This window comes from Atta cephalotes, assembly GCF_000143395.1.
Source record: "Atta cephalotes unplaced genomic scaffold scaffold00016, whole genome shotgun sequence".
Taxonomy (NCBI): domain Eukaryota; kingdom Metazoa; phylum Arthropoda; class Insecta; order Hymenoptera; family Formicidae; genus Atta; species Atta cephalotes.
Genome location: NW_012130080.1, coordinates 4,130,552 through 4,155,103, shown reverse-complemented (window position 1 = coordinate 4,155,103; position 24,552 = coordinate 4,130,552). Strand labels below are relative to the sequence as shown.

Below are 24,552 nucleotides of genomic sequence, written 5' to 3'. Positions count from 1 at the left end.
AGAGAGTAGAGAGAGAGAGAGAGAGAGAGAGAATGAAGGGCGCGCCACGCGAACGCGAGCAAATGTATGCATGCCGTGCGGCGGGGCGTTATTTACGCGACAATTAATGAGCAGCGAGACTTTGCGTAAATTATGGACATCACGTACCACGGTACCGAGTGTTCTCACGGAAGCGGCGAGCGGAAACGCTGTGAAACGCGAGCTGCTACCAAACAGCGGCGGAGCGAAGATAAAGCACAGGGTGAAAATGTCAGACGTAATCCTAAATATTCGCATTGTCTCGTATCATCAAAAAGGTTCTGTTACCGTTATGATTATGCTACTGCAAAAAGCAAAAATGTTACTTTCTGCAGGGAGATGCGCTAAAGTGGTGTTTAAAACGCAAAGCAATACTAGAGATTCTATAGTATAACAGCAATGCGCTAAGAGTCACGTAATCATTGTGACATTTTTTAATTAGCTGGAATGAAAAATCATGTTCTTCTATCTCTAGCCTTGTTTTTACGTCTAAAAAACGAAAAAGATAGACGCAGATTTGAAAATAATTTTGTTGAATTACCAAAATAATTAGGAATAAGTAGGAATCTCAAGCATAATGAACGATGTTGCAAAAGATTCTTACAAATGCAAAATCGTAATGTAACAAAATAATCAACGCTTTTGTGTCATTCTATTTTTGCCCCATTATTCTTTATCATAAAAGATAGATACAATTTTCATTCTAAGCAAATATCACGATCACATTGAATTATATCAGGTGGACATTAAAATTGTCAAACATATAAATTTTTCAATCATCATATATAAGTTTCAAATACAATTATAATACAGCGCACATCAGAAAGACAGGCATTTTATATATTAAAATTCATTTGAAATAAAATGTATTTTTGAAAAATAATAAAAGTCACGCGAAATTAAATTTTTGCTGGGATTAATCCAATTGCAGAAAGAAATTATTTCCGACAGGCATTAAAATTGTCGAACACATAAATTTGATATCGAGTTAAGAGGATTGAAAGACTTATGTATCGTTCCTTAAGAGAAAGTGGAACGAACGGAGGCAAGTATGCAATTTTTATGACACTGCTTCTGTAAATCCTGTCGATTCAAGATATATATAAGGGAGGAAAAACATATACTAGCAGTGGAAAAGCAGGTCGGTAGCGCAAAACTGTCTGGGTTCTTTTCAACGTTATTTACACACGTGGCGTATTGCGCTTGAAGTATGAGAACAAGAGTCCACATGGCCGGAAAAGAAATAAATTTGAGATTTTGCACTTGCGAAAACTTTTTGCAGTATTGCGCATCTCATTATGCTTCAGATTCCTACGTAATTATTCTGATAGTGCAACAAAATTATTTTCAAACATATATCTAATTAAATTTTTAGATACCTCAGCAGAACCGTCCTTTTCATATAGTGAGACAGAAATAATGATTTATTTTCGAAGGTACAAGATACCGGAGCAAAGATTAATGACTCTATAATGAGGCGGATTATAACATCTATATATATTTTGCCATCAAATAAATTTCTCTATAATTAGACATGTGCCACTTTTACAATTGGGTCGATTCGCGACCGACACACGCATTTAACTGTGTAATTGTAGACTGTAATAATATCACAATATGTCGGCTATTTTTAAACGCTTATTATAAACCTGGACAATTAATATGATATGTTACGTAAATTATATCACGTGTAAAATAGACTAAATTAGATTCATATTGAGTTACACGTCTGGGATCATATATGCTAATTTTTGTTTCTCTTATGCAAAAACGAAAATAACGAAAATAAAAATAAAAATGAAAAATTTAGTTGCTCCAAATCAATTTGTCTACGATCAATCGTATCGATTAAGAAAAAAAGAAAATTTTATTTCCCTTCTAATATTATTAACATCAAAACCGCGCGGTAAAAGTTAATGAAATACAACTTAAATCTCGTCTTTATCATTTATCTCACGTCTCAGACTTCTAGACTTCTAATGTGAGAAGTAAGAAAGATTCTTGCAGTCTTTCATCAGCGATTAACATTTCTCATCACGTTTAGTGATTTCTCAGTTCTTTCTGAGTTTAATCATGATATCTCGTAATTGAAAACTTCAACTAAGTAACCTTTCATCTATTAAAAGTCAGACACAAATATCGAAAAATGTCAAGATACCACTTTGATTTGTTAACACTGCGACACCGACTGTTGTTGCAATGTCGAACACGAGGGGACTATCGTGAGGTGCGAGGTGTCTCGGCCATTCCACTTCATCGAAAATCGACAGTTGTCGAATCGGTTATTAGAGGCGTCGTGGCCACGCGTGCACCTGTACGCGCCAAATAGCCCGAATTGATCTTAACGTCTCTCAGAGCACACCCGGAGGGCGCGAGCCTTAGCATTCCAATAATTGCATGTCGCGTGCGTGGGCACAGAGTTAAACCTTGCACACAAGCCGTCACTCAATAGGACGTTGCCTCGACGTGGGAGAGAATCAATTCAGTCGCTGGACACGAAGTCCTGTTGATTTGATCGCAATTAAACCGGGGCGAACGCATTGCAGCTACGATGTCAAACATGGACGAGTTACTTTAAATTTAATGTTACATCAGATAATCCGACATGGCGCGATTATTTTCTAAATAATTTTAATTTTTAATAAATTTTTAATCGGATTTATTAAAGAGATTAATTTAATTATAAGAAATAACGATAGCCTTTAATCCTAAATAATTGAGACATTTATTTGGAAAATTTAAGCAAGAATCTAAATAAAATGTCTGCTGATTATGTACGAATCACATTTACAAATTCATTAGAGATAAATAATAATATTGAATTAAAAAGGAACAAATGAAAAAAAAATAAAGCTGCAAAGTAGATAGTTTATCGTTTGAGAGTCTTGTTCGCGTTTGACCGAAATTATGTTACGGTTATAATTGAAGATGCCGATCAATGTCGACGTCACTCGACGTCCTTTGTGGGCTCGAGAAACTACTAACCAGAATTATATTGACGTTAGGAAACACTTGGCAATGCACGATCAATCTTTATTACTGTTTTAAGTACCGATTATTTATAACATCGAAGTCGTACTCGACCTGTGATAGAGGTCAACGTAAATCTCGGTTAATCTTCTTAAAGAAGATTCATACGTAATATATCGAAGAGTGACAAAGATAACAAAATTAAGTCACCTATTTATGCAAAAGATTTAAAGACTTAATATCAATGTTATTGTAATTATCGATGTTTTACGATATATTTTCTAATGTTCTAGTATTATCTCTTTTTTATTGCATTACAATATTCTTTAATCGATAGCATTATGTAAATTCTTTAGTCTGTCATAAACAAATGCCATAATATAAGTCATATTTTAATATATTATATTTTGTTAGAAGTTTAGTCATATTATATTTTGTTTTAAAAGAGAAATCTAGTATACTTGACAATTGTTTTTGTTAACTAATAATTTTTTGTGTAACTCTGTAAAACCCATAATCTTACAAATATTCCGTACATAGTTTATGGAGAATTCTGCTTTCGGGTATTAATTGTGACCTAGAGATATCTGGCAGACTGAAGGACTTCAGAGTAATCAGCAAAGAGCCTATTTGAGCAGTAGCCGGTTACGTAATACCACATATTTGCAACGTGTTCTCTTCACAGCTGGTGGTTCGTCAGATAATCCGGATTAAGCCGCAATTTAAATCGGGCTGTACGACCGGACCGAGGTTAGATTTAGTTTAAAACTCTCTAGCATTACGTGTCGTGGATTCGTAATGGACGTGAGCACAGAACGAAATTTGGACAATTTAACCGAACAGAAATATTTTACATGATACTTCTATTAAGCAGTCAACGTGAACTCTATAATTTTGTAAGTGTAGCTAATTTTACTTAAAATTCCATTATAAATTCGAAGCGATGAAACATTGTAGATGAAAATAACTTACTCTTTACGTTCAAGATTTTCTATGTAAATATGTACATACATTTTTCCAATATCGAATTTGAATTTTAGATTCACGTAGCTAAACAAAATATTCTTGAAATATACATACAACATAGAACATAAGTGTGCAAATATGTGTATGTGTATAACCATGTAGAATATTTTTGTCCGCCTGCATCGAGCAAATTTCCCATTGCAATGCATGGTAGAAGAGAAGCGCAAAAGAGAATCGCGAAATTTAAAACGCCCTATAAAATTTTTCTTCGTCTTGTTCTGCAATAAGGAAAGACTTTTGCATCTTTACTTCAACGAAGTTGCCGAACGTGGAAAATGTATATATTTCCCGCGCAATATTCTCCGGGAAAATACGCTCAGCGTTTGTACAGCATAGATCGTGTGTGATAGAAATGATATACGAGCTATATTTTTTTATTATTTCATGCGATAGACCGCTGTTCCCGTGCGAGCAATACGCGCGATCGGCCATTTCACGAACCGCTTTCAAAAGCACGGTCGTATTTTTCTATCGTGAATTTCTACTATATTCCGTAAAACTTCAATTTCACGCATCAAATACCCGCAAGCATAATTCATATCAATAATCGGAATTTAATCTAACGTTAAAGAAAAGAAACCTTTGTGCGAGCAATACTATTTTAATTATTAAAGTCTGATAATTAAATTTAATAGTGACTGTAAGCAAAATAATTTTAAATTCTTAATTAAATCAAAAATTATCTGCCCAGATTTACAATTTTCTCATAAAATATTTTCAATATTTTCGCTGCGATATGCGATAATATGACGCGGAACACTCTACGTACGATGTTTAAGCTCTAATGGAATCCTGTCGTAGCTTGAGGCGTTTAGTATCAGCGGTTCGGGAGAAAGCTCGAGGGACGAAAGTTACTGGAAGATAAAAGTGATAAGAAAGTTTCGGCCCACTTACCGTTCGGCACCGTCGGCGGTTTTTTCGTCTGTACCCTCGCCGTTGCGTTGTTCACCTGTCGAGTTAAAAAAAAGCAGACATTAAAACAACCGGAACTTTTTTCCGAAAAAGACTATACATCGCTCCAACTATAACATCGCTCATCTTCAGGATCCGCACGTGGCTATTTTTTTATCGCAGAAAATCTTAAAAAGCCGAAATAAAACACGAAAAGATTTCAGGAAGTTGATATTTATCAGTGAGACTAATTAAATTTCAAAGAGTTTTTCAAATATAACACCTGACTACTTGATTAAAGTTAATTATTAGCAATAAAATAATGGAAGAGAGAGTTTCCACTAAAATATTCACGAACGTGTAATGATAATTATCTGAAGTATTAATGGAACAAATGTAGTCGCATAAAAGCGATGTAATCATCATAGAAAATGCGTCTGAGTCGAATAAAATGTGAGAAACTTTGACAATTTCACGGGGCCGCGCGCGCGGATCCTGTAATCAAATATGCATTGTTCGATGCAGAATCCGATTTGCAGGATGCAATTTGCAGCTCTGCGGCTGACTTTGTTCATTGAGAAATTGTGATTTCGATTCAAAATACGACAATCATACATATTCCTGCATCGAACAAGCGAATTATGAGTAATATTTAATAAACAATTAAAAATTATGTAGACGGTTGCACGTTATTTTCTCCTAATTGGTTTTCTTCAATACAATCCGTTTCAATTATATTTGTATATCGAATTTGTGTGAATTATGATCATTGTTTCACGCTATATTGGTCATACAAATCGTATATATCGTATATTGTATGTACATATATATGCATATGTATACGTAATAGGTATTTAAAACGTGCAAACGCTACAGTTTTCACTTGAATTCAGATTTTTTGTTATTTAATTTTAACTTTTGATACGTAAATTTGGAATCAAGTATGTATAAAATTAATCAATTTAGAAAATAATTAATTAAGAATTTGTGACATTTGCGAAACGCATATTTTGAAATTATCATCAAATTCACGTATCAATTATTATATAACTCTAATATTTCGAAATACGTCCAAATTCAAGGAATGTTTCTGATCTTAATATTAAAACATATACAACAATATATGAAAATCTCTTTCCAAAAAGAGATTTTCTCTTTTAGTTTCTAACTTCCAAAATAAAGAAAACCTTTTTCAGTATATGACAAATTGTGAACAAGATATGATTGAATGAATGATGATGAAATTGAACGGGAAGCTTGAAATAAAAATAGTTTTTCCATAAACGTTATTCGAATGATAAATGTACATCAGACATATTTTGCACGTCACATATATTTTGAGATTGAAACTCAGATCTTTATTTTCAGAACAAGAAGATGCCATTTATTACATTTGGCATTAGCGTTATTTCAGAAGTTAGAAACTGCAAGATTCTTCGCGGTCGACGAATTTAACGCTCTAGTAACGCTCGATAATTTATTATCCGATAATGCTCTCATTATGCAACTTAACGTTGATTTGTCGCTTTCTAATAAGCATTACAATGTTTCACGATTGGCGTATCGATCCATGAGCTAAATATCGACAATAAAATGATTTTAGCCACCATATCGTGTATCGTAACTAATATAGCGGCCACGTATAATACACGTTTAAATAGCGTGCGAACAATTCTCGCGTTTAATCTCGTCGACCCGCAAAGAGAGCTTTACATGCGCGTCAATTGTCGAGAGAGAAAGAGAAAGAGAGAGAGAGAAAGAGAGAGAGAGAACAGAACGCGGAGAAGCACGACAATGTGGTTAAATAAAATCAAACGTGTTGTCGAAGGGCACAACTAATTTGTTTTGTTATGCACCTTACGGATATCAATTTCGCGGTACGGTTTAATGAAAGTAATAAAAAAAAAAAAAGCGAACAATTGCTCTTTTACATCGGGTTTACTTCGCTTTTTCGATCTCTTTCTTGCTCTCTCTTTTCCTCCCTTCTCAGGGCATAACCGAGAAAACAATGGCACAAGCCTTCCGTCGATTTCCGATTATTTCAATTTCGCTCAAGTACCTTCGCGTCTGGCAAAAAGAGACGAGTTTCCGGGTGGATCGCGACTTGTTTCGTTCTTTATCGAACGCTTCGCTTACCATGGATTCTGCTTTGCTTTTTGTGTTCTCCACCTACCTAACAGCCGCCCGCCTTCTCGTTTTCCTGTCCCACTTTGCGCCCACTTCAGCGGGGATACTATCGAGACACAAAGGGTCCGCGGTATCGTACCATACAGCATCGTTTTCTACATTTGAAATGTGGTACGAAAACGTACATCGTCCATCACAAATATTTCCCAACAACCGAGACCAATTGACATTGAGTTGATTGTTTGGATTTCTTAGCAATACATTTTATTTATTCTGACCGTGACTTTCCATTGAAAATAATTGTACAAATTGATGATCCACGAAGATTTAATTGTCATAACAGATAAATAAATTTTAAATTTTAACAACGTTAAAATAAATAAGTTATAGTATTGTAAAAATGATACTATTTAAAGAATACATGAAAATAAGATTTGTAATCACTACTTGTTCAATACGTGTATTCAAATATGTATATGAAACGCAAAGGATGTTTTTGCTGAAATATCTAAAAATTAGCTAGTTACAAATCTAAAAATAATTATGCTAAACCATCAAAATATAATTATATAGAACACAGAAAATCATTCTATTGTATAAGAAAAGATTACTCAATTTACTTTTTTCCTTTCAAGAAACGATTATTTTTAAAGAATTCGTTTTTTCCATGTATTAATTAAATCACGCATATTATTTGCAAATCGGTTTTTGCATCATTATATAGTTTTTAATAAATGATGACTCCTAAATCTAATATAACTCCGTAGATCTTCCACGAAACGCAATTTTCTGCGATCGTAATCGAGGTAGCGAATAAAAATTATTTATGCACTTCGTTCTCGAATTCACGATAGCTGAAACGCATCTTGAGTAGCATTCGTGTATTGACTCTTAAGAGGATTGTGAGTTACGAGGCTTACTCAGGCCAATCACGCCCGGCCTGATGCGGCGCATCGTCGAGCAATTTGCATTTTACGATCTTGTTTCCGACAACGAAGGTTTGGTGGCTGCCGTACATCTCGCGTCACAGGTACAGCATGGCTAAACGAACATTATTGGAAAATGGAGGCTGATGGTAGAATCGTCGGATGAAGACACAAAACACGCTACATAACGATGTTCTCATCATTTATCTGGAGTAGAAAATTTCAAAGATGTGACACGTGGAAAATTATTTAAATTATTGTTGGAACAGTTACAATAAATTTTTTTAAAAATCCATGTCAATCCAATGTTAACTATTGGAATTGGAAAAAAATAGATTTGAACGTTCCTCTTTTTTAAATTCAGTTTTTGTCACCGTTAAGGTACCATGCCACAAAATGTAACGTTGCAAAAATCGTGCACGGCTGCATTTTAACGAACAAACAAACGAGCGAAGCGCGAATCGACGGGATATGTAGGTATGTTCGAATCGCGTAAATCGATCCATGTCGATAATAAACAAGCGTGTCCGCACGTGAGCCACCTTGCTCTGACAAACAATTGTGGGGAATTTTTGTTTGCGAATATCGCGGCGCTCGTGAATAAGTGTATATTGCATTCAGTGGAATCCAGTCGACAGGAAGCACCACAAACGATGTGTAGTCCGAATCCCACGATTGTTTTGCAAATTATACCTGCTGATATTAATGATGCCCAGCTGACACCAACAGACAATTTCAATTTTGAATGTTATCGCTTATCTATGTATATTCCTTTATGTTGCACACTTTGGTAAAACGCTATATACATATGGTATAGTTGATCCGAAATTATATTATACAAACTGCAATAACAATGCGAGACAACAATAAAATAATAGATTGAGGTGATATAATTTTGAACAATTGTGAACAAAATAAAATTTAATTTTAGCAAAGATCAAGTTCGATTCTTTCCTGTTTGATTTTTTTTCATACCCTCACAATGAGATTAGAGTTACCAACCTAAACCTCTAAAAAATTGGAATATTTTATTTCGAATACTGTAATTATATGTTATAAAAACTGTAATTACATGTTACTATAATTATGATTATTATTGCTTAATGTTAGTGCTATATGTATAGTTTTATATATATAACAATAAAAAATGACTGTAATAGATATTATTATCATAAAAATGGTTGTAATTACTATAAATTATAATAAGTCCATTTTTAATTTCAACCATGTTTATAGTAATAATAATATTAATTACAATCATTTTCAATTGCCAGCTATATTTGTAAATATAATTATACATACAGTTATTATTATTAATATTATAACAGTAACAATCATAATTATAGTAACATGTAATTATAATTACGAATACTAAAAATTTTTCTTTCAATGCGAAATTATACTCTCTTATTTTATTGTAATCCAATATTTTTCAATATTCTCTTAAAACATAGATATAAATTGCGAGATATGAAACTAATGTTTAGCAATCATAAAATGGATATGTATTTCTATTGAGCTGCTAATTGTAGTAACGCGCGCAGTTAATTTTAACACATTAAGCTTGATTCAATAAAGCATAATGGATATACGTACATAGCGCGCATCGAATAAAATTCGAATGATCAAGATAAAAATATGGAGATCTCTTCATATATCACATTCTCGCCCTTGATAGATCTCATCGACGTATGCCGAGGAAAGTTCTAAAGAGACAGTCATGGTCTTACGTGACTTTATTGATTCGGTAAGAAAAAAATTATGGATGCAGGCCACTGCATCCATAATATGCAAACGACAGGGTTGCAACGAAAAAATGAATTGACGGCCTTGTTATGCCACTATCTATATAGCGTGAAGTACCGCCTAAAATTATACGTAAATCAATATCACAAACTTCCATCCAGAACGCTCTTCGGTCAATGTTATCACATATTTAATCTGAAGTGCCGCTTTATATTCACATTATGTGCGATTTTCACAGTAGACGACTGAACTGACAATGAGTTATGCAAGCATACTTAATCTTCCGTCTATAATTATATTTTTACTCTCTTTTTCTTATTCAACTCAAATTCAGCTTTTATTCAGCTTTACTGTCTTATTTTGCTTTTAAAAAATATGGAAAAATTCAAAATTACAACATTATCCTTAATAATTTTAAATATTAAAATCTTTATTTAATAAAAATTGAAATTTAAACAAAATTGTGAGGAATAAAATGGAAATTTGTACTTGAAATGTATAACTTACAATTAGCAATTAGGAAATCATGTATTTCACTCTCTCTCTTATTTCGGACATATTTGAAAGTAAAATTTCGCTTGTGCCAAAAAAGATTGTAGATGGAAGGTTGCTCAATGTGTAGCAATAATAACAATTGCGATATTATTTTATCTCAGCACGATATTGTTTATAATTGCTAACTAAACTTACGTAATTTGCAACAAAAATTTCATATATAATAATAATATGTAATATAAACAGTGTAATATAAACTCGAAAAATTTATTCTTCAGATAAATATTTCTTTTCAAAATTTCTCAAAATCAAAAAATATGAATATATATCTCTCATCTGCGCCGATTTCCAACTTAATGAAATACCATTTACTTCTATCCTGCATAATACTACCACCCCACAGTGCAATTGGTTGCGGGCAGCACACCAATGAAGGCAAAATGGCCGCATTAATCAAGACCCGGGTACAAGGGCGGCATTCGAAGGATTTAACAATCGATGCGATTCTCTCAGACAACTCCTGTCTGGAGAATCCACGTTTCCCAAGCACTTATCTCGTTCCTAGGGATCATAGGGGAAGTTTAAGAGGGAGGGCTCGACCCAGACTTAGGAGCTACCTTCTAAGAGAACGGCCGGCGGCCGGTCGAATAAGTGAAATGGCACTTTGGAAATTTCGAGCAGCCTCGCTTGCTCGCCTTCGACGAACGGACATCTGCATAAATTTGACTTGCTAAGGCCGAAAACTCGACCACCGTCGGACTACGAGGCTGACCGTTCAAGAATGGCACGGTAAGGTACTTGTCGTTAATACCGGAAGCGATGTACGTAACCTATGACCACCCGACATTACTTCTACCGGGTCATGCTAGGATCGTATAGCGAAAATGTACGAGGTAATCAAAGTCCTACTTCCCTTCTCCTTTGTCCCTCTGTTGGTCATTTTGCTTGCTTACTAACCCGATACCTGTGCTACACCCGTGACCCTAATGGAGAAACTGCTTCTTCACTTTGCTTTGTCCATTCGTGTTATCAGATAAAGATTTTCTCATCACCGATTTAATTTTTTTTAATCCATTTATACACTCTCTTGAATATATTCTGAACTGCTATTTGTTTACACACTTTTTATTTATTAAGTATATGACGTATTTTGTACGCGGAAATATATACAGATGAATATTTATATCTTTTTTCAAATATAAACAAGATTATAATTTCAAGAAATTTATTACGTTATTTGTACAGTCTCTTCCTTTGAGTCTTCATCACGGTTGAATTTTCAACGATATTATAAAATCATATAGAAATACTTCTTTCCAATTCTGTTCGCGGAACTTTGTATGAATTTTTCATGCGCGATTTAATCGTCGATTCGTCAATCTGCCTTTACTAGTGCTATGTTTGCACGTTACCGCGAAAAGCATTGTATCCTCCGGCATCGTCGTCGTCGTTGACCCAGAATGTCGATTATTCCTTTACATCTTCAGGAAGAGCTTTTTCCGACCTCTAACTAACAACCGTTTTACCAAGGCCAAGCTCGTTAAATCACGTTCATGTTGCGCGTGTAGTAACCATAATTTTCGTTCTCTTGCAACGTCAATGAGCCCCTCGAGTCTTAAAAATCTTCATCTTGTCTTCTACGTCATTTGCGATCATATAAGCGCAAACTATTTCTCGCACAAAAAACAAAAATGGATAACATAATTCACAAGAATATTATAATTCTCTGCACAAAAAAATTACATGTAAAATTACAACAATTATAATTAGATTTGGGATTTATTATTAAAAGTGTATATTTACACATATTTAAAGTAAAATCAAAACTTACAAATAAAAGTATTCTTCTCACAAGTAATTAACAATTTTTAAAAGCAAATTTACAATCAAGATTAAGTTTACAGAAATATTTAAGTATTATTTCGTCAACAAACTACATTAAATTTTATTAAGTCATTGCATGAACATAAAAATGCAAATGTATACGATATATTATCATTATATAATTTTCTATGAAAATATATTCACACAATTAAAAGTATATATTAATTTTTATAAAAATGCACAATTTTTTGTATTTTCATTACTATGAATTTTTACACATAATATTTATGTAACTTTACATATTTTTTTCTAATGGATATAAGTGAAGACTGTAGTCTATTTATTTTCCCTAGTTATGTAAATTGTAGCGCATACGTAATGTACACGTTAAAGCATCATATTCGATGACTATATCAGAATAATATTCCTTCTTCATTTCACTATTTATATATTCAAATTTATTTCATTTCTTTAGATACGTGCGGAAAACGCTCTAAAATTTCTCGCGTGCTTATACGAAACCCGTGGTGTATTTGTTTATTCGTCCTCTGCTCGCAGTACCTCTTTTTATATCTCTTCTGTCTATTTTAGATCGTCTTACGGCATTAGCATCGTCATTATCCTCTACGCGGCTTCGACACGGAATGTCAGTTTCGTGCGCTAAAAGCAGGAGAGCTTTTCTTTTGGTGATACTTCTTGTCGTTTTCTCTCTTAACAGTTCTTGCTCGTTAATCTGCATTCTTCGCCTGCCTAGTGGGTCGACATAATTTCAGGCTTCCGCAGCCTCTGTGTCATTTGTCATGGCGCGCAATAAATCGTGTTGGATTATGCATTCGAGGCTGTTCCTTAGCTGAACTGCCATAAGCACTTATCACCTAAACCCGATCGACTCAAATGTTCTGTGTGGATTTTCCGCTACACGCGACGTTTTTGATTCTATCGCCGAATCTATTCCAGTTTTTATTACAAATGTTCGGGTAATATCTTGACAGACAGGAATGTCAGAGCCAAGAAAGATCATCTTCATAATTTCAATTCGCTATCCATTAGTGTAATATATGCAAAAGACTGAAGATAAATGAATGTTATATACTTATCAACCGTGATGAAATCAAAAATTTATAGTGTCAAAAACATATAGAAAGAGAACAAAAATTTTATCGCGTTTAATCGAAAAATATCCTGCCTACGTGCTTAGTTTTCTAAAATACTTCAATTCCGACGCGATTATGAAAGAAAAGTTACTGTAAGATACTTCGAATTTAACTCAATCTTGTGAAAAATCTCATTCGTGAAGGAGCTCCTATCCGGAAATTGAAAGAAAAACAAGAAGAAAGTAGAAGAAAGTCAGCGCAAGAACGAAGGCAGTCAAGTCTTCAAAGACGTAACGAGTCGACGCGCGGAACAATACGAAGTGACGATTACAAAGAGCGTTCATTAAGATAATGAGCCATTGAATGTGATATCTGTTGGTTGCTGCAAACATCTTGTCTCTTGTTATAAAAATGTTACGACGAACTTTATACTGAACTTTATACTTCAAATACTGTCGATTTCTGAGAGTATATCTCCTTGTTTGATATTCTTCGTTATCGAAAATATGCCTTGTGCTGCACATTTCCATTAGGAATTCACGTTTTCCATCTCTTGAGCATAAGAACCAAAGAAGATAACAAACGAGAGAAATGAAAAAAAGGTCGTGGAATAGATAGATGAACTCGATGCGGTGCAAAACTCGTGTCCGACGACAAGAGGTTTCGTCGTTAGAAATTAATAACGAGCAAAAATCCGCTTCGCTCGGGAAACAATATTCCCTCTTTATTCTGTAATCTGTAATACCCGTCGACTGCAGCAAGCTGCGCGTACTTCCGTGTATCTTCCCATATGAATTATGCTTCCGGCGAATTTGTGCTTCGAAGCTGTGCGCGTGGAGTTTATAGACGCGAAGCAACATTAGCATTTGCGTTAATATTTATTATCATTATTGTAGACGCTTGGCAAACGTGGATGTATATACACTGAAAAAAAAAGTTGGTTGCTGCAGCAAATTAGATGGTAAAATATTGCATTATAATGATAATAAACATAGTATTTTTAATTGGTTGCAACAATCAATTTTTGATTGCGTTAGTCTGTCGAAATCCGACATTGTAGATAAACTAATGCAACCAAAATTTGCTGCAGCAGCCAATCTTTTTTTTTTTTCAATGTTATAACAATGTTTCAACTCGTTAACTGTTAAACTCCTTCCGTGTCGAAAACTTGTGTATATTATAAATTTCTTCCCAATGATTTAATTTTCTTTATATTTCTCCATCTTAATTTTCCATTTCTTCAATTTTCTTAATTCCGAATGCATCAATGATGAATAAATACATCGCAACCAATGACGCTAAATTTTACGAACGAATTGATCTCCTGTCTGCTGAAGGGTGCATTAAATTGCGAGTGAAACGAATATGCGAAGCGCAGCCGCTTGCTGATCCGTGAAAAAGCAACCTTCGCCTAAATTATGCTGTCGTTATTTCGAAGAAATTCGCAAAATCGCATATCTAATCAATACAATCAATGGTTGATTTTGGAATTTTCTTATTTGAGAATCTAGTTTCCAAAGTTACCGAATCGACCTAAGATCTGTTTTCTGTGGCTGAGCTAGTGTATATTTTTGAAACTTGAGTAAGATAGGTTTGATATTTGTTGAAAGTGAGAAAGAGAGTGCTAGTCTAATGCAAGAACAAAAAACAGACCATTAATGTTTGAAATTATTTAAAACTTGAAGGAGATCCAAACATTAAAAAGTTATGGCGCCAAAGTCTCTCAGGGGAGATTAACTATATATTATAAAGTGTTTTTCTCCCCCTCAGGCAATATCACGAGATGTACGAAAGGCTAATTGTGTGTCTCTTTAAATCTTCCCCTCCTCCCTCTTGTAATTGCTTCAATAAATATATCGGTCCTCGTGAATTTCGGAAGATTTCAGCCAAACGTCGCGAATTTTTATTTCATGTCTCTCTGGAATTCTGTTGGTGGAAATTTTACGCGAAAAACTTGAAAAAAAAGGCGCGGTCTCTAATTTAAGAGTTCCCTAATCTCTTCCGCAATTAAAGTGCTACGCCACGTTCGTGAGAAAATTACGCGTAAAAGAATTCTCGTTAGAGCTCGTTCTTTTTGCTATATACCTACCATCTCGTTATTCTCGGTTGGCGTTTCAGCGTCCACGCCTCTTTTTTAACCTCTTGCTCTATGACGGCTCTTAGAAAATTCAACAAAGGGCCTGGGTGCTTAGCGCTCGAGTGAAACGGGTCAAACGTCGCCATACAAGAGTGATGACGTACGAGATATAATCGTTTTAAAACCACTCGCGCGTTTTAATTGGCAGCGATGCAAAGATCTTTCATACCCGCATACGTGATTGTCTTCTGTTGAAAAAAAACTCGATCATAAAATACAAATAAAATGCAAATTGCTCGTGGAAGAAGTGTCATTATTGCGCCATTAACACATTCAATTAACAGGGTGTTTCTTCGATTGTCTCGATTGCCACTTGCGAAAGTACTTGAGCTTTTTTTTGTAAGTTGTATCTCCTTACACACCTACACAGTTTACGCTAATATTATATTTTAAAAAAGTGTTATATACTTTAACAGTTATATCATAAATATCACAAGTAAGATTTCCTTTTAGGAGAAAATAAACACTACGCGTGTGCCGGCCGAAAAAGGGGGAAAAAAAGAACATTGAGTGACTAAAAAAATTAACAATTAAAAGTAAAAGAAAAAAATAAATTAGGATGACTAAGTATTTAAAGTAATTTTGTCCTACTTGGTTCACAAACTGTAAAGTATATTTCTTTGTGCTGTTAAATACAATTTCTAAAATTTGTAACTCTTATTAAATCAAATTCTCTATTTCCTTTGTTTTTTTTTAATACTTTGTCATCCGTGCAGGAGTACACTTCGATGAAGATAGTTTGATAAAAAAGCGGTTAAAAATTTTATTTGCTTATACTAAAAATGCGAAATAAGTGTGAAAAAGTAATCGAGAAAGGGAGAAATAAGAAATAAATGTAATCTACCAGTGAAAATCGACCATGGCACGGTTCTCATGTATCGCGTGAGAGAGCGGGCAGTGCGAGTTGTATTTTTCATTATACACATATGAGTCCGGTCTTTGTTTTGCCGATTAAACGATTCCCGCTGCGATGGTTTCCTTACCTTTTCGGACACTTCGCGAGGTTCTTTTTCAGTGGCCTCCTCAGTGTCCCACGATCAGCATTTGCCCGTTAATCTCTCTCGCTCTTTCTCCCGACCAATCGATCGATCTTATCGAATCGACCATCTCTCTTTCTTTTTATTTTTCTCTTTCGCTCGCTCTCTCAGATTTTTCAATCGACTATTCAGTACGAGTCTTTCGCTCGCTCTCTTTTCTACCTTTTTACTCGCTCTTTCTTTCGCGCAGAAGCTCTCTATAGAACAACAGGAGATCTGCGTGAGACACGATCGTATTTTGCAATTGTCTTTCTTTTGTTCAACTTTTGTGCTTTTGGTTACTTTCTTTCCTATAGTAACCGAACCCAACACAACGGCCAGATCGTCCAATCAGCGGATTTTCCAGCTCCTTTGTATGCGGTTCGTTTACTCGTCGTCCGACGACTATCGCGTTGTTTCGAGCGCGTCCACCCCTTCAACTTCGCTCACTTTGCATTCGGATTCCCACCAACGTGGATCTTCCCTTTTCTTGTTTAACAAGACTGATTTTAGGGATGCCAGTACTAACAGCGCGGATTTGCAGCAAGCACTTAAAATACGACAGTTCAACATGACAGTTCTGAATCCACGTTGGCAAGCAATCCTGATGCGTCTCTCTTTTTATTCGCTTTGAGTATTACGAAGATCCCCGAGGCGGAAAAATCGGCAACAATTTTGTCATCCGGTTTCTGAAATTCATGACATGTTAGATTTAAAGATTTGAGAAAAGTGTCTTTGAATTGCGAAATTCCTGCTTGAAAATTTACGTAATTTTATGAAACTATCGCGAATAGAATTCCATTGGTGTAGTAAATCGACGAGTCGCAAAAAGGTCAGGCTTTCAAGCTTTAATTGAGCCATTAAAGTCGCAATAAGAAGGCCTGCTTGATCAAACGGACGCTATTATCGAACCGGAAAAAATCCGAAGGAGTAATCACTGGCCGTGATTCAAGAATATAATCCTATTACATCCGAAAAGCAATATAACGACGACAGAGACAGATGTGTTATCTTCTCAGAAGCGATTACTTTTGCGTCGTCCTTTTGACAGTAGTCTTAAAAAACATAAAACAAAATTGCAAACGAAGTCTTCCCGTCAGCTATATCAAGTGTAGAATGATTATCGATGCAGTGAAATAAATAGAAAATGAAATAAATTTTCTACTTTCGTAGAAAAGATTATCTCGATTTAATTTTGTTCTCGATTTTCATCGTAACATTTTCTCCATTCGCGCGCATTGGCGCAACACTAAACGATGCATTTCGAAGACGCGGTTGCCAGCTAAATGAAGCTAAAACGATGGTTTACGCGACGCGTACGAGATTGGTGTAGCCTAACAAGCTGCTCCAGCTGCCATGAGAAGATAATTAATCGAGTTGTTCAATTAGGCTGTTGTTGTTTGATATCAGCATCGACACAGCAGATGACGCGGTTGTCACGTGGTCGATCGAGAGCTACAAAAATTGAGCGCGGTAATCAAAGCCGAGAGTTGGCTGTATTATAAATGAAAATGTTTGAAGATTCTAGTAAAAGCGAAATTATTTCACTGCATCTATATAGATATGCGTCTATATGGCCACTTTTAATCGTTAACTACATATATATTATTAGAATTCAGAATTCTGCATGATGTGGTTATATAAAAAAAAACCGAGATAAAAGAAACAAATAAATGCAATCATCAATTCGAATTAAGCTTGAATTACGTTAATTACTTAACCGATTTAAATTTGCAAAATTATTTATTAATTTATGAAATTGTTTACATTAAGATATACTTCTACTTATATGATAAAATTTAAAGTTACCATTTTGACAAAATCGTTGTCACATTTTATCGCCTCGTTTATCTTCGATCGATTCGACAGAGCTTATAAAATCAACTACTGTATATAATAATTGAACGATAAAGCAAAGATAATTTCTGAGCTCGAGATAGAAGGTGCAGTTATGATTCCTCGCATGAGCGAACGCATTGAATGAATTAAGGTCATTTCGCGATAGAGAAATAACGAAAGAGGAAAGAAAAAGACGAATACATATATATAAAAGCAAAATCCGTCTCGCGAAAGGATCGTCGCGCATTGATCGCGACGAGGACTTTCTCCCGCGTACCGATTTTCACCGGTGAAGTGACCAGCCAATCGGGAACGAGAATTTGGATCACTCGAGACCCTCGAGCAGAGATCAAGCCCCGCCAATCGGCGCGCCACTTATACGATCCATGAGTGGCTATCAGTCAGATTGATCCAGGCCACGAGAGAAATCTCTTTCTCTCGAACCCCTGCGACCCGAGATCGTTCTCCTTCCTCTCTCTCTACCTCTATCCGGTTTCTCTTCCTCTAGCCCGTGAAATTAACTCGCGTTTCATTAATTATATTGCGATATAAGTAAATACTTCTAGCTTTCTTTTTTCGAACAAAAGGCTCCGTCGAATCGCAATGTAGACTGTCGATAACTCGAATCGTAGCCGTTTCAAAACGGTCGTGTCTACGATGGCGTCGTCAGTCTGGCATCTCGTGCCTTCAATCGCATAGCGATTTATTCTAGTCTCTTAGATTAACGACCTTTGCGTCGCGGGTATCCATTTGACTTCTCTTCATCAACGCTATTATATATCAAAATGTAAATTCGCAATAAACAGAGATTTTTCATCGAGAAATTAACAATAAAGTTTCATTTCTTTTACGATCAGTTAATTCATCCGAGAATTAATTTATAAGCTCAGTGGACACTCGGGACTCAAAGTGCCAGACTTAAAATTATCAGGCGACCACTGTTACTCGACAAAATTTGAAAACGTACATTCAAAGACAGATTTATGAAGCCGTCATATAAGCAAATGAATCGAGCTTTAGATCGTGGTCGCCATTTCACATCGAAAGTGCGTGCATTCCATAGAGGAATGCACCCACTCGACTTTCCTGGAAAAAAAAACAAAAGATTACATCTATTCGCAATGGAGATTAATAGCAATGTATATATATATATATATATATATATGCATATATATATATATATAATATATATATATATATATATATAAGTATAAGAAAGTTCATGCACACCTCAATCTTTCTGCCCTCAACCACGGTGCCGTGTAGCCTCTCACGTGCCCGGTCCGCGTCAGCACTATTTGCGAATGTTACAAAACCGAATCCCTGCATGCAAGGACAGACAAAACAACATGCATTAAACTCAACTTACAGACTGCCAGCGCTCCGCAAAAAGCCGACTGGCTGGGCCGACATTTCGTCTCCGCGCGCGCGTACACATGTAACACGCGCGCGCGTTATGTATATATTTCATTTACGTACATATAATAATATATGTACATACTAGTGAGGTAAGTGGTGGGGGAGTGGAGGGCAGGGAAGGGTGTACATACATGGAGGATATTTCGAAAAGGATATCGCCGGGGCGCAACGAGGATGACTGATAAAAAAAGCAACCCCCGTCTCGCATTGCGACGATTTCATTTCGTTTAATGCGGTAAAGAACAACGCGCGCGTTTCCATCGATTTTTAATTATCTTTTTTACTGCAGTATGTACAAAAAATCGATAATTTTTTTGCAAAAAATGTTAAAATTTATCATTATGTCAAAAGACATAATATGTAGCTTCGTCGCGTTTAACTATGAACTATGTGCGAGATACATTTTTTCGACCATTTAGTTTCTTTTCTCGATCTTTGAACGGATTTTCGTATCGAATAGAGTCAATAGAGGATCTCATTCTCATCGAAGATTGGACGGAAGACGCAGAAAACTCGATTCTTTCGTTTCGCCGCGGGCAACACCGGCCAGCTCCTTTGTGCTCCTCTCTTTCTCTTTGAACCCTTCCATCACCCTCAGCCCTACCTTTCCTTCTCCAAGCCGGCCCTATTTATTTCTTTGATGCACAATAGCTGTCTCTCTCTTTCTCTCTCTGGACCGTTATATATCGCGCGAGACACGCTAATTAATTCCCGAGGCTCCCTCGAGACGCGACGAAGCGACAGAAGCTTTCGTGGATATCTCGTTTTTTGTTATTTTCCATAGATCTCGCGCTTCTCTTATTCTACCGCTATCGCAAAAGTTGAAAGGAATAGCTATCTATCCATTTATTCGTATCCTATCATCCGCACTTTATTATTTCAAAGTTTCAGAACAATACTCTAAGAACTCGCGCATTTAATGTCCAGAAATAAAACAAGAGTTGTTATAAAACCGGAAAAAAATCACAACATTTTAAACAATTAATTAGATTATTAAAAAGTCAAGTGTCATAGAAATATATATATATATACACACTTCAAATGTTGAAATTTAATTGTATAATGGCATATATGATTGTCTGGATTGTCTTGCCATAAAATTATAATACATGTACAAAGAAAAATGAATTAATAAATTAACCTAATTGACAATAAAATTAATTCTAATAATCTTTATCTTCACAAAAATGAAAAGATTACAATTGACGGCGAGATATCGATTCTTTTTTGGGCTAAGGGCTTGAAAGGGTTGAGAGTCGCTTTTAAATCAAAGGACTCACGGAGACATTCGAATAAATTAATTCCTCGTTTTTTCAAGGGATGAGGGAGCACTGTTTCGAAATGTCGACGACCAGGGGGTCTGCGAGCGCCTCATACTGCTTACGGAGACGCACCAAACAACGTGCAACAAATAAGTAAATATAAAAACCATGGTAAGAAATCATGATCATGATCACATTAATCATTTCATTATCATATCATATCATATCGTATCATATCACGGTCATCGTCATATCATTAAAGACTCTTGCTTGTATCGAGAGGTGCGTGTATGAGAAAAACAAACAAAAATAAAAAAAACTTGACTGAAGGGATTACAATTAGTCATGTAGTCATAAGGGTGAAGGACAGGAAGGGCATAGAGCGTATCAAGTGTGTATGTGTGTGTGTGTGTGTGTGTGTGTGTATGCGTGTCACTGTCCACTGTACGCATGTGTGGATTTTCTGACGCTGAAGAATAACGGGAAATTGAGTAGGAAAAAGATTAGAATCGTGATCGTTGTTGAGAAGGGGCGAACCCTTTTGTCATTCTTTTTTTTTTAGATTCAAAATATACGCTGCTATATATCACTTGGTGTATACACTCTAAATTTCTTGAAATGAAATTTCACTCTAAGTGAAAATATTTCACTTCTTGAAAATTGTCACTCTTTTTCAAGAAATAAAATATTTTCTTTTTCAAAAGCGGTTATATTTTCACTTTTTTGGAGTGAAAGTTCACTCCGAGAAATTTGGAGTGTATGAATGGAAGAACTTGGTAGAGAAAGATCGATATACATGGCACGCTCCCACGCATCACGATTGTACGTTATCTCATGTCGCGGAGAACGGGAGTTCCACACGAAGGAAGAGCACGATCGATTGCGCTGCACGAGGGTGTCCGCTTGCTTCGAGTACAGTCAAGTTTTCTCCCTAGCCACCGTAGATATTGCCCCATGATAACCCGCTGTCGACTCAGTTGAATATTATCATGGTGTAAGTTCTCTCTCCTCTTCGCATTCATGAAGTCACCGGAATAACACTAAAGACATGAGTACACGTCGACTATTATCATCGACCTTATTATTAATACTTTTACAATACTTGAAGGTTGCTAGTTACGTGAAAAATCAAATAAAATGAAATATTAATCGAATCTCGCCATTTTATCGAATTTTATCAAGAAGTTGATAATAATCAATTGAGCATATATTTAAAAATGTATCAAGTATATAATCTTTAAAAATAAATAAATAATTCTAGTAAAACGTGAAAATATATAACTTTCCAGATTTTTAGAAACCCGAATGCGTATAAATACGTGAGCAATCATGATAGTGTCGAAGAAAAACGATCGTGATTGATTGCGCTGTCATGATACGTCAATTTTTAACAGCGTTTCTCCGGATAACGTCAAATCGATCTTATAACTTATATCATTCCCATTAAATATAACTCTACGAAATCTGTGCTTTGAATGGAGATAAACCGAAGTTTAATTTCTCCTATAATAGATAGAAATAGTTATGTAAATCTCACAAAGAGCATCATTATTAAGTCAAAAATTCGCGTGAATTCTGCGATATTTTATTGCACGGTTCCGCCTGATGCCGCACTGAAATCGGAGATGCTTTTATCGTTAAAAGGATTAGGTAATTGAAGTTTGGGCCGGAGAAAGCTAACAGTGGCTTCTTCATCAGAGTGAAAAAGGACGGCAAGATAATCGAGTTCGCCATACATTTCGCTCGCCTCGGATCACGGAGCTGTTGCCGGGGGTGGTTACGAGCTGCGGCTGTTACCGCGAAAAATCGCATTAAAGTCAAATCAAATACGGCCTCGGGTAGAGCGAAAAACGGCGAAGCGCGAAGTTTTCTAATCAGTGGTGAAGGATACAGTTCGCTCCTCGAAATATCGCGGAAAATGCGATTTATGAGTCGGACGTGGCAAAACTGGAGCGAGTGCGCGCACGAAGGCCGGACCCACGATATTTCAAAGTCGGTTTAATCCGGCGTTTCTGTCCTTAATAATATCCGCGCCACTAAGCAATATCTGCCTGTCTTCATAATCGATATTTGCACTTATCGAATAATGGACACAAACTAGAAAAGTGAAGAAACGATGAAAATGATTTTATGTAAATTATGGATAGACTCTTCAACAGTTTCGAGTATCTAGATCAATAAATGCGAGTATTCAATAATTTTGTTTAACAATTATCACAAACGCGTAGTTAAATTACAATTGGAGTCTCGTTAGGCTAACACAGTGGGATATATAATAATTATATATGTCAATTATCGTTCGTTTCGAAAAGGACCGCCGACTCAAAGAGTTAACTAGATCCAAACAGGCAAGATATACACAAGGGATTCCTTTGTAACCGGAAATGGATGTCGCAGGACAACGGACTGGCGCGAATAATTAATGATATGGCTGAGCTCTTTGCGTAGATAGCGCGGGAAGTTGACACAAGCCTAGGTTTTTTCAGCGAACTTCACTTAATTAAACTGTACCCGATGGCTGCCCGTAATTACGGCATAAACCTACATTTTTGTCCAGAATTATCAAGTATCTGCAGAAAATAAGAATAAAAAATATGTGTTACATTTTTCATCTATTGTACTGTAGAATAGTTGTATTATTGTATTTTAGTTTTGTAGCAATCCTGTGTATGTAAAATCAGACGTTCATAAAAACAGCAATAATAATAAGATAAGTTAAGATAAGATAATTTTAATGATATGAATTATATTGTACAAGAATCTTACAGATTTTTATCTTGATGAGCTGTTTTTCTCTTAAATTAATAAACGAATAAATAAATAAAAAGTAACTCTTATATAATCTATTAGATTTAAAAAATTTTAAAAGGTAATTGAAGTTTGGGCCAGAGAAAGCTAACAGCGTCTTCTTCATCAGAGTGAAAAAGAATGGCAAGATAATTGAGTTCGCCGCTCCATACAAAAATAATATCTCGATGTGCTTAAAATTCCTATCCTTCTATCTCTATCTTTTCCATCACGTACATAATTAAAAATACTTGACATTCTGCAAAATACTTTTCTTTCTCAAGTATTTATTTATAAAATGTTTATAAACCGTTTTAATGATGTTGTAATAAACAATATTCTATTCGCTATTTCTCATAATGCTGGTTTCATGTCGCGAAGTCTCGAATGAGATAACAATTCGCTTGGGAAATTATTGTCAATGATCGCGCCGGACATGTTGATATTTTTAGATTTTTAGATTCGTAAACAAAGATACGGCACAAATCGCAAGAATTTATTTGCATATTCAATACATACACAACGATTTTTTCATCGCTCAGCTATGAATTCATTTCGAAACGTTAACAGTTTAGAAGAACGCGTTGCAATCGAATTTGATTTCCCATTTTGTCAGAAAATTGTGATGCGAAGAAAATGTAACATTTAAATTATTGAATCCCATTGCGAATATCGCGGTATAACATTAAATTGTAATATTCATTCGAGAAAATGTATAAATCTATAAATTTCGCATTATGCAAGGATAAATCTTGTTCAGTATTAAATTTTAATAATTTTTTTAGTGAGTCTGAATACACACAAATACGAAATCTAAATTTGGAAAAGTGTAATAAATGTTCGATTAAAGTCTCATTTATATCAATCAATGTCATAACACATCGAAAATTCATTATTCGGAATTCAAATTTCTATGCAAATAAGATATTTTCTTTATAAAATTTTATTTTTGAAAAATTTCTTCGAGATTCTGAA

The 24,552-nt window shown here is 35.2% G+C and overlaps 1 protein-coding gene across 1 annotated transcript in view; it reads right to left on the bottom strand.

Annotated features, from left to right (window-relative positions):
• The window catches only part of LOC105618435 (RNA binding protein fox-1 homolog 2), a 102,450-nt gene that overhangs the window by 49,103 nt on the left and 28,795 nt on the right, over positions 1–24,552 (bottom strand). The window contains exons 4-5 of the mRNA XM_012199975.1: positions 19,340–19,432; positions 4,909–4,963 (exon numbers count right to left, since the gene is read on the bottom strand). Of these exons, the coding sequence (XP_012055365.1) occupies positions 4,909–4,963; positions 19,340–19,432 (148 nt within the window). The remainder of the gene's footprint in view (positions 1–4,908; positions 4,964–19,339; positions 19,433–24,552) is intronic.